Source organism: Diadema antillarum, unplaced genomic scaffold (genome assembly GCF_040938485.1).
Source record: "Diadema antillarum isolate AM-2024a unplaced genomic scaffold, OU_Dant_1.0 scf00000064, whole genome shotgun sequence".
NCBI lineage: Eukaryota > Metazoa > Echinodermata > Echinoidea > Diadematoida > Diadematidae > Diadema > Diadema antillarum.
The window spans coordinates 210681-222292 of NW_027270953.1; the positions used below are offsets into that span (position 1 = coordinate 210681).

Consider the following 11612-nt stretch of genomic DNA (forward strand, 5'->3'; position numbering starts at 1 on the left):
CTAAGGCTTAATCAAAGTTTCAGACAGGTCTCCATTGTTTTAGGTAGTCTTCGAAAAACCTGAGGAGATTAACTCTACCAATAACTGAATCTCTCGCATATACCTACTTTGTGCGTACAACTGAAACATCGGCAGTGTATGACTTAGTCCAGATACTGGACGATTTTAATCGTCCGCATTCCCCACCAATACACACGCATACACATACATGCACCTACACGATGCGCCTAATCGCTGACTGCGACACTCCACCAATTGGTACTCCCGAAAAAAATCGTCCAGACTACCCGATCTCCTCCAAGAAAGTTCCACATTCCAGACGATGTCTTTCTACCTACACTATCACCCGGATATTTGATGGTGGCTGCAACACTGGGAGACCCATCCCTCCCGATCCGCCCACTCATTTGCACGTAATCGTCTAAGTCACTTGGATGGCCGCAAATTACTGCCCTGGTAACACCGCAGACATCAATCCCCATCCCATATGCAATGGTGGCAATTAAGACACGTACTTCACCATCTGCTTCAGAAAAGCTGTCAATGATGTATTGCTGAATGTCCTTTGGCGTGGTTGAATGGAACATGTTCACATGTTTCCGGTGGCTCTGTGGAAGTTGTGTAATAAAACTTTCATATATTTCTGTCACAACTTTCCTTGACTGACAATATATGATGGTTCTTGTTGTGTCTCCGCCACCATCTCTCAGCTCCTGAACTAGCCAATTGAACATAACGTCAATGTCACAGGATTTAGTGTGGTACACAGTGTGCTTGATGTTCAGCTTCTCGGGAGATTCTTTCACCAACACAAAGTTCCGCAGTCCAAGGCTGTCTGCAATGCGTTTCCTAGTGTCACAAGTGGCGGTAGCAGTCATGGCAACTGTTGGGATGGATGCCTTCATTCTCACTCGAATTTCACCCAGCTTACCATATGCACCTCAAAACGCTTTAGAGTCAGCGAGGAATTTCCCCTAAAGAGAAAATCAATAATGCAAAGGTTGGGATAATTAGGAACATTTCAACTGGGAAGAATTTAACTTTAAATTGTGCATATTGAAATGACAATGCATTGTGATATCACATGATATACGGTAGCTGGCCTTTGGCTAAAGTTTTTTAAAAGTGGCACAGTGACATTCAATTCAGTACAACACTCAATCTATGTACACTATAATGTATGAAATGATGTAGAAAATTATCACACTCGATGAAATGCAGCTACAGTACATGCATGTACTGTATTTGTAGACCTTAGGCTTTTTTTACAATGGTGTACATATACATTTATAGTTTATAGTTTTTCGCTAAAAACTGACCCAGCAAATGTCATTATTATAAATTGCATGAGGGAAAGAGTTCATTATGTCCCCCACTAATTTGCACAAAATGAATAAATTACTATCTTTTTTTTACTAATAATAAACTAAATAATGCTAGGGATTGTCTCAAAACGAAGTCTTCCCAAATGGCATAACCTTCATTTAGTTCATTATTAGTAAAAAAAAAATAGTAATTTAGTGGGGGGGGGGGGGGGGGGAGGGACATAAGGAACTCTTTCCTAAATGAGAAGTTTTTTTGCGGAATTAGACAGACTTGACGGTCAATGTGTTACCAACCTGCATGAATCTTCCAAATCCAATGGCAATGTTCACAAAAAGGGAGCACAAATACACTGGTAGGACCTATAAATTTTACTGACAACAAGATCAATCCAAAAAATTCTGCAATAAGTAAGCCAATAGTTAATTTACCTGTATCTAAATCCCTAGTGTTCATTTTAAACTTTCATGTATTGATATGGATTATTAGAAAAGGAGGAAAAGCTTGAGTACAAACTTATACAACATTATTAACTAGTTTCCATTCCAACGTTGGATATACAACACGTTTGAAGGTATCGTTAGAAGTATGGTTTACCATTTTGTCACACAGTGGCTTTCGTCAATGAAAAAACCACAAACTTGATCGCGCAAGAGCTGAAAGATTTCTGGCGCGTCATCTTCCTGTAGACACTCAGGACTGGCGAACAAAATGGAGTATTTTCCTGCTGAGATGCTTTCTCGGATTGTGTCCGTTAAACCGGCTGACAGATCTGCAGCGATGATGCCGAGTTCTTCAGCCCTGCTCATTTGGTCAGTTACAAGGGTTTTCAGCAGCATGACCACGACGGCTACTGCTTTTGAAGAGTTGCAATCACGGAGGCCTCGAAGAAAGTCCGCGCAAAGTGGTGCCGCTTGAAATATCGCGCTTTTCCCGAAACCCGTGGGCAACGCAACAAACAGGTCGTGGCCACAGAGAAACGATTTGAGGCATGTCCGTTGTTCGTCTCGAAAACCATCCATAAATCCAATCCTACTCGCTGCATATTTGATACTTTCCTCGATTTGATCGTCAGAGAAATCTAATGTTAGTTTCTTTAACGCTGACATGACGAACGGAAATGACGTACCAAAGGCAAGGAAAACTGTACAGAATAAATCCCAGCTCTCAAGAAGTTGAAGAATATTCAACACACACACGTACACGAGCGACCACCGAAAAAAGCAAACGCCAACAAACCAACGTAGAAATGTACGTGAATGCAAACTTTTTATCATGTGCACGTGTAGTAAACACAACGCGACATGTGCACGCTAAAGAGCTCACACAGAAATAAATAGGTTAGTCTGACTTCAATGTCATGTTATATTTGTCTCGTATTTAATGTCGACAATTACGTTGGTAATTTGATTCTAAACAATTTTGTTTCATTATAACACATTTCTATACATTTTATGGTATTCTTATTCGACAAAATTGAATTTCTGACAATCTAAACTATGTAGGAAAAAAATTATTACTGATCATATTGTCTTGAATACAGACTACGACTTCGTTTTGCATACAGCCTGATTGGCATGTCGATAAGCTAATCAGCGGAGGAGTTGGCAAATGATAGGTGGAGCCTGGCTTAATGAGTTCCCCCTGAAATCAAGGGGAGATGGCAGGTTTGACTGGACTGTATTCAGGAGGGGTGATCTTGTGTACTACAGTGTACATACATACACCATCAACGTACGTCCGTACGTACAAATGTACGCGGGTACGCGGGTACGCTGCGTACGAATACAGTCCAGGAAGTGTATTCAGGAGGGGTGATCTTGTGTACTACAGTGTACATACATACACCATCAACGTACGTCCGTACGTACGCGGGTACGCGGGTACGCTGCATACGAATACAGTCCAGGAAGTGGACTATGTATGACTTAACGTAAGCTTCCCAGAGGGGTCTATTGTTTTTGGCCTCATAATGAAATATAAAAGGATAATTAACTCTTTACTTTCAGGAGTCTTTAATTAATGTCATAAAGTAATGTGATTGCGACCCAGCAGTGAAAAATGTCTTAAACGTATACTCAACAAGCTGCCATTGTCCACACTGGCACCTGGAAGTCTATGAGGTAAAAAGTATTAACTCTGTAAACCTCTATCTTTTACTCTGTAAATAGCTCTGAGAGTGAATGGCTTGTGCTGAGTGACAGGAAGCCTCCTCTGTTCTGGCCGCAGAGGGCCTGTCCTGGGTGCATTTTTGTTACACTACCCCCTCCCCAGCTCGATACTCCCGGATTGAGAAAACACAACTGCTTAACACTGTAACTATGCAAACTACTTAAACAATAACAACAACAAAAATTGTCTGAAAACAACCAGGGCACGCTTTATAACGTCAACCCTATCAAAATGGAAACAATAAAATGAAAATGAAATGAAAAAAATAATAAATTGAAGTCCTACTTACGACAATTCGTCATTTTACAGCCAAACGGGAAATATGAATGTACATCCCTACAATTCCTCAAAACTTACTTGAGTTCTGCTACAGAAAAGGACAACCAATCGCCCTTTTACTTATCCTGGTTATACACAGAATGCAATCAGCTAGGCTTTATACCCACCACAACGGAAGCTATATCTACGCTATTTTTATAATATCGCCCAACCCGGCAAAGTGCGTCCATGCACGGTCTGCCCAATCGAATTAAACAAAAAAAAAATCAGAGAAAGGAAACAGAATTCAGCCTATTTCCCAGACTTTGCGAACATATATCCATCAAAATCAAAACAAACAAAACATAACATAAACTTCCAACAATTTAACTTCTTTCCCCCTTTTAGTGCCATTTTAACCCTAAAAAGACTGGGCTATTTTGGTAGCTCGAAAGACTGGGGGGGGGCCTAAAGGGCCCCCCCTTAAGATCTCGGCCGTGGATCGCGCGATCGCCGCGGAAATTTGCACAATGGTAGTGTGCGATGTAATCTACAAGATCGTATATTTAAATTTTCCAAAATAGTCTTCTTTTATTTCATTTTGATTAATTATGCTAATTTATGCGAGAAATCAGACTTTTTTATCTAAATCAGTAAATAGAGCTCCAAAAGTGCTCATTTTTGGTCTAGATATTCTTTGTAGCATTCTTAGCAAATGTACTAGAAAAAAAAATCGGTATCAAAATTAATTTCTTATTTATTTTATTGTTTTATGAATTTCTTATGTATTTCCTTGTTTTTTCGACCTTTTGTTTTTGTTGTTTTTTTCAGCAAAATTTGTGGCAGACCCTTTTTGAAGCATATTGCTACTGAAACAAATAGATTTTAGCCATTGAGAGTAAAAATAAGCATATTTATATGAACCATGTGATAAAACTCAATTTGTATTGACTTTGTACACAAAATCACATTTTTGAGCCATTTTCGGTCTCACGTGCATGTACAAAAAGTTATGTAACTTCAGAACCGTACCCCCGGGCGTCACAAATTTGGTGTCAAAATGTGCGGGAAACTCGAAAGAAAAAAGTCATATAGCATCGCGGCGAGAGCATTGCGTGTTGCTGAGTAATCGCGCGAAATGTCGAGGGGGGGGGGGGCCTTTTAGGCCCCCCCCCAGTCTTTTTAGGGTTAAGTCTAAAAGGCGTTTCTATTTTACCTTATCTCATTTTTTTTCTAGTTTTGCATTCTTTTCCTGCCATGATGCCTGCCTTCTGTTCACAATATCCACGGACCTCTTATATGAGAACACAAACTACCTAATCTGTGCGACATGCTACCTTCTCCTGCTAAAATGCTAACATATTACTTAATGACAATGTAAAATGCAATAAAACTTCTCATAAACTCTACGTATGATAAACTATTAAAATAAACATACATAATGATTTTAAAACATATCCCATACAAATTTATAAACAACCCTACCACTTGCGAGATCAAATTTCGCGCCATAATAGAAAGAGTGAGGAATAGTCCTGCTACAGGATGCAGTGTAAGTGATAATAGAGAGCAGCGAATAATAAACCAGAAGATACAAACAGGCGACAACTTTGGCTCGAAAAAATAAAAGTAATTCAACGAAGTGGCAGTACCAGGATAGTGTTAAGACGAAGGAAAAATGAAAAGTTGTAATAGAGCAATAGAAGAAAAGAAAGAAAGAGAGCATAATCAAAAATTGTTTTAGAGGAGTGCCGCAGATAGGGAGACCAAGAAAACTACGCCTACCTCATACGGCAGGAGAAAGCAAGGAATATTGAACCAGTTTGTCGAATGATTAGGGACATGAAAAAGGACTCGCACTTACAACCAAACAAAAAAGTGTTTTGATACATCTGTGTCTTTCGCTTGCAAATGATTATTCCAGAATCTAGTATTCCTTCATTAAATTTTTGTTTAATTCGTCCCCATCTACGTTTCTTAATAAATATACTCGTTCGAAGGTCCTTTCCTTCTTCAGTGATTTTTTCCTTGTATTCCCTAATCCAATTTTTTTCTATGATCTTCACACACTTATCTGCGATAACTGTTATGTTAATCAGGCTCCGCAGCTCCCTAGCTTCCCCGCGCCAATTCCTCTGGTCTGGTTGGGCTCCCTTCGCCGCTCCACCCTCCGGCGTTGCTGTCTTTTCGTCCCTCACCGATGTCGCCTCTCCTTCCGCGGTCACTGGAGCTGCACTGGTCTCCTCCCCGGGAGTGGCGTCGGATTCCCCGTCGCCGTCCAGGGAGTCGTATAGGGCCTGAAGTTCTCCTATCCCTGACGTGGACGGTCGAGCAGACCCTGACTCCCCCGGTGGCGATGGGTTTGCCGCCGACGGCCAGGCCGTCTTCTCCTCGGCTGCCTCCGGGTCCCCCTGTTCTGCTGCGGATGAATTGGACTGGAGCCCTCCCATCGTGGATGTTCGAGCTACCTCCTCCTCGGCTGTCTCCGGGTCCCCCTGTTTCGCTGCGGATGATTTGGACTGGGGCTCTCTCGTCGTGGATGTTCGAGCTACCTTCCCTGCGGCTGCCTCCGGGTCCCCCTGTTTTGCTGCGGATGATTTGGACTGGAGCTCTCCCATCGTGGATGTTCGAGCTACCTTCCCTGCGGCCCCGAACTCCCTTGGTGGCGAGGGTTTTGATGCCGCCGACCGGGCCACCTTCTTTTTGGCTGCCTCTGGGTCCACCTGTTTTGCTGCGGATGATTTGGACTGGAGCTCTCCCATTGTGGATGTTAGAGCTACCTTCCCTGCGGCTGCCTCTGGGTCCACTCGTCCGTGTATCTCGTCGCCCGCTTTTCTTTTAGCTATCGGTTTCTTTGCGGTATTCAGTCTTGCAGGGGCCTGTTCCGCCTTTGTCATTGGATCTACTCTCCGCCCCGGTACGGCCTCCGCCTCCGGCATGTGGGCCGGATGTCTTTACTGATAGTGCGCCGATAGGTCGCTCCTCTTTCCGTAAATGTTTCTGCATTGTTGGCAGGGGTATTCGAACGCTGTGGGATGTCTCTCCCTTTGGTGCAGGATGAGACTCGCCACGCTACTGAATTTTTTTTTTGACAAGTTGCGCAAGTCTGTGTAGTTCCCTCCATTCTACTAAGATTTGCTTCCGGAAATGGGGAGAGTCTTGGCTCGTTCGCCGGTTTTATTCCCCCCGCTGCATAAAGAAAAGGTTGATAACGTGACCGCGTTAAGGTGACTCCTCCCAGTTCACCCCTTATGCAGTTAGACTAGTGTCTCCTGGAGGGGCTCCGCGTTAATTAGGCGGGGCGATGCATATAACGGTCCCAAATTACGCATGCTAATGTACTCGTGATCCGAGGGACTGTCCCGGTCAGAGGGTGGGGAAGGGTTCCTACGTTGTATATGTAGTTCATATCTTGGGCCTGCCATGGGCGCGTTATCGCTCACGACCACTCCGCCATTATCTCCTTCCCCTTGCTGGTCTTCTTGCACTACAAACGCCTGGGAAAGTAACTGGAAAATGTCCTCCATCCAATTTAATAGCCGACGGGCTATAAAGAATTGCTGCAATGCTAGTCTACCTCCAAGTGTCAATAGCGCAGCTAGGATGAACCCGTAAATTGTAATTATGATGATCGTCGTCATTCTAAATGTACATAATGAAATAGAATAAGGATAATTAACTCTTTACTTTCGGGAGTCTTTAATTAATGTCATAAAGTAATGTGATTGCGACCCAGCAGTAAAAGATGTCTTAAACGTATACTCAACAAGCTGCCATTGTCCACACTGGCACCTGGAAGTCTATATGGTAAAAAGTATTAACTCTGTAAACCTCTATCTTTTACTCTGTAAATAGCTCTGAGAGTGAATGGCTTGTGCTGAGTGACAGGAAGCCTCCTCTTTTCTGGCCGCAGAGGGCCTGTCCTGGGTGCATTTTTGTTACACTACAATATTTTACGTTTCATTCTTATTTATTCATTTCTCACGAGTATGCCAAAGTTTTGTGAAAATGGTTTTTAAAATTTGTGCAAGACTTGAAAGTAAAAATTCAGCGGATCGCAAAGTAAAAGGGTGCATAGTCAGAGAAATCCATCTGACACACACAAACACACAACATCTTCAGTATTTCAAAGAGACAGAAACAGATTAAAATAGAGTAACAAAATTTAATATTTTCACCACATGTATTTTTTGATACTCTTCTTTTTCAGATACAAAAAAGAAACAAATAAAACAATTCTACAGGTGAATCAATAGTTATTACACATGCTTTATAAACAAACAATAAGACATATCGTACGATTGCAAATTTACTACTTTGCATTTTTGGCAAAAGCTGAGAGACAACACACGAGCTGAGAGACAGTTGAAGCTTATCCACTGCCCAGTTGAAGCTTATCCACTACCTACTGGTCACTATTTGTTTCCTTCATTTCAAAAATTGAATGGGCTTTGAAGAATTTCAGTTGGTAAAATGATAAAAATGATTACACAAACTAAAGAAGCTAAATGCATATGTTTTGATTTGGGACCACCATTTGTACATATACATGCATGTCAGGCCAATAATTGCTTAAAAACATGATTTTGTGTATGCTAAAAATTTGATATTAGTTGTGTTTTTAGGAAGAAATCATTTAAGATATGAATATTGTGATTCAAATAGGCTGAATTCAATTTATTTTAATATAAATGCTTCAAAAAAGTCCTACAATAATTGAACAAAACTAACTTTAAAATTACAATATTTGCCAATCATTGTGAACAATAATTGCAAAGAAAGTTTTAGGCAAATTTAACATACAAGATGCTCTGACATTTACAAAAATATGTCACATCAAAGTCCATTAGATAATGTTATAGTAACTTTGAATTTGCTAAATTTTTAATGTTGTTTTTAAAGTATTTTATTATTTTCTAAAAAAAGCCTAAAAAAACTAAAAAAGCTGGATAAAACAAGACTGATTTACTTTGTGCACTGCCGGCAAGACGCGTTTTCTTAACCATCAATTTTTTTTTCATTATATTTTTTTGCCCAATAAGCTGGATTAAATGTTTTAATCAGAATAAATGTTAGAATTGTAAGCATCATTTAATGAAATCAGAGTTAGATGTTGAATTAAAAAGGCCATTTTTTGTTTTGTTTCAGTGCTCTTTTGTAAAGTTTAGAAAAGGAACACATCCAATTTAATTGAAATGATAGTTACTAAGTTTTATTTTTATCCATATGGGCCAAAGTTCATACTGTACTTCTCATGAATGACTGTGTATGTAAAGAAAGTTTGTGTAAACAAATTCTTGGTAATACACCTTGAAAACATACTCTACACTTGTACGTATGCATATATGAACATGCGAAACTTACGTCAAAGGTACCTCTGAACTGTGAGTGGCACAGAACAAGAGTACCGAGCCAAGGCGAAACTGCCTTGGCTCGAGAGCGCATGCGCAAGCAGAAGCTCCATCTGGTGGCTGTGTCTCCCAGACTACAGTTACATGTGCTCACTAAGCTATGTGCATAACACTTCAATTTTCAAACACCCACCCAAACCCCCAAAACACACAGCCCATCCCCACTTGGCATAATTGTACCTGTATGTATCTAAATGTAATTAATTTCATCACAAAAACACAACTATGAACTAAAATATTCATGCCTAAAAAACAATTTCTAAAGGTATTAAAGTCTATTTCAACATTCACTTCTTTCAATATTTTACCAATTACACAGTGACAAACCACTAACAATGTCTGCATCACAGTGCTATGTTCTGTTTCATCTCTCAACAAGCTGCGCCTGTACTCTTCCAGACGTGTTTCCAATCTGTAGACCTGACTCGAGGTTGGGATATTTTGTAATAGTTCATTGTCATTGTCAGAGCTATTGTTAATGCACTGCACAATTTTTGATCTACAGCACTTGGCTCGTCACAGTTCCCACATTGAGACAATGCTGGACACACATCACAGCAGTTGTGTGAAGTGCTGTTTGGTTGGGTGTCACCAAATGCTGCCTTTATTGGAGCACGCCTACATTCTTTTCCACCTTGAAAATCTTGCATGGGAGAAGTTGTTTCTCTGCCAGCACTGTCCCCAGGGTAACACAATGTCACAGCAGTACTTTGTTTGCCATCTCGTCCGATCCTCCCACTCAGCTGGATATAATCGTCTAGATCACTTGGGCGTCCACACCAAACTGTATTGTGTGCGTTGCTTACATCAACGCCCAGGCCATACGCAATGGTTGCCATCAGAACTCTGATTTCACCATCTGGTGCTGACATGCTGCCCACAATTTCCTTTTGGATATCAGTATCCATGTTCCGGTGGTACATGTTAAAATACCTGTGGCAACCTACTGGAAGCAGTGCCATAGACGTAGCGTACACATCACTGCACATTTTTCTTGACTGACAGTACATTATCATCCTTTCACAACTTGCACCATGGATCTTCAAGTCATCTGCCAGCCACTTGAACACTGTATCTAAATCTCTTGTAGCAGAATTGATTACAACATGTTTTATATTTGCTTGTCCGACGACTGATTTTCCCACACATAATTGCGAAGACCAAGGTTTTTGATGATACGGCTACGCACATCTCTGGTTGCAGTAGCTGTCAGGGCAACAGCGGGAACTGATGACTTAAGTTTCGATCGTAATTCGCCCAATTTTCCATAAGCTGCTTGAAATGCTCTGGTGTCTCCAGATGCAGTTCAGGCTTAATTTGTAATTGTATCAGCCCTGAAAAGGGCTTTATATGCCTACTAACCTCATCATTCGGCCGCAGAGCTCCCTCGGGGTGAAGTTCGTCTGGAAGAAACCTTTCAGTCCACCCACATGGCCGGCCTGGATCAGTGTCCTCGGTATATCTCAGGCAGAGAATGGAGTCGGGCTTTCTTCACAAGGGCTTTCATCCTGAAAAACTTGGTGTTACTCATGAATTTGGCCAACTCCATACCCCTGATCACCACAACTCCATCAATGTCAAGCGATCAGTCCATGTTTAACCAACTACCAAGCACTATTCTGCTGGAATGATGTCCTAACTGTAACCAAGGAGGTCCACCTCCCTGTTCATACACTGTAAGTAGTTCATCATTGGCTTGCACCTCGCATCGCACAACTGTGAAAGCTGCCCTGAAAGCTTTGTCAGGGAGGAATCTCTCTGATGCTTCTCCGATGACTGACATGGTCTCCCATACCGTCAGCTGCGTCTTTGATCGTAGTGTGGATGAGGTGGTCGAAAGCTGGGTCCAGGCCATGTGCCTCGATGCCTCTCTCTATGTCTTCGTCCAGTTCCTCCAGGGTTTTTTTTTTGACTGCATGAGGATAGGGCCATGCGACAGCCCGGAAATTTGGGAATGGCACCGCACAACCCATTTGAAACTCTCTACAAATTTGCATTGGCTGAAATGTGTCATGTCCATATTCTGTGTGCAGGAGTCCTTTTTCACAGGCGTATGATGATACAGGGTAGCCTGCCCTGAAAGTTGGAAGCGGACGTGTCCTGGCATGTAGGTATTTTCAAGTTCATCGAGTACGTATGCAGTCAGAAACTTATCACCTTTGTCTGTATTAGCACGGTAAATGTCCTTGTACTGGCCTTTTGTAGGAATATTTACAATTCTTCTCTAGAAGCAGAAGTGATTTTATAAAGCAAAGTTGACTGTAGTTCAAAGTTTGTCCATTGCAGATCAAGGCCCCCCCCCCCACACACACACACACACACAGTCGGGGGGGGGGGGGGGGGTGGGGATCCAAATACAGACCTAAATTTTCATCTTTTTGCAAAAAAACAACATATTGGATTTTCACCAAACTTGGCAGGTAGCATTCCTAAAAGGATAGGATCTCA

At 41.6% G+C, this 11612-nt stretch overlaps 1 protein-coding gene across 1 annotated transcript; it reads right to left on the bottom strand.

The window, feature by feature from the left end:
* Window positions 1–227: 227 nt before the first annotated feature.
* On the bottom strand, window positions 228–905 carry LOC139716345 (ATP-dependent helicase wrn-1-like). Its single transcript, XM_071627893.1, has one exon. It carries the CDS (start codon window positions 903–905, stop codon window positions 228–230), a length of 678 nt encoding a protein of 225 aa, XP_071483994.1.
* Between the last annotated feature and the right edge of the window lie 10707 nt (window positions 906–11612).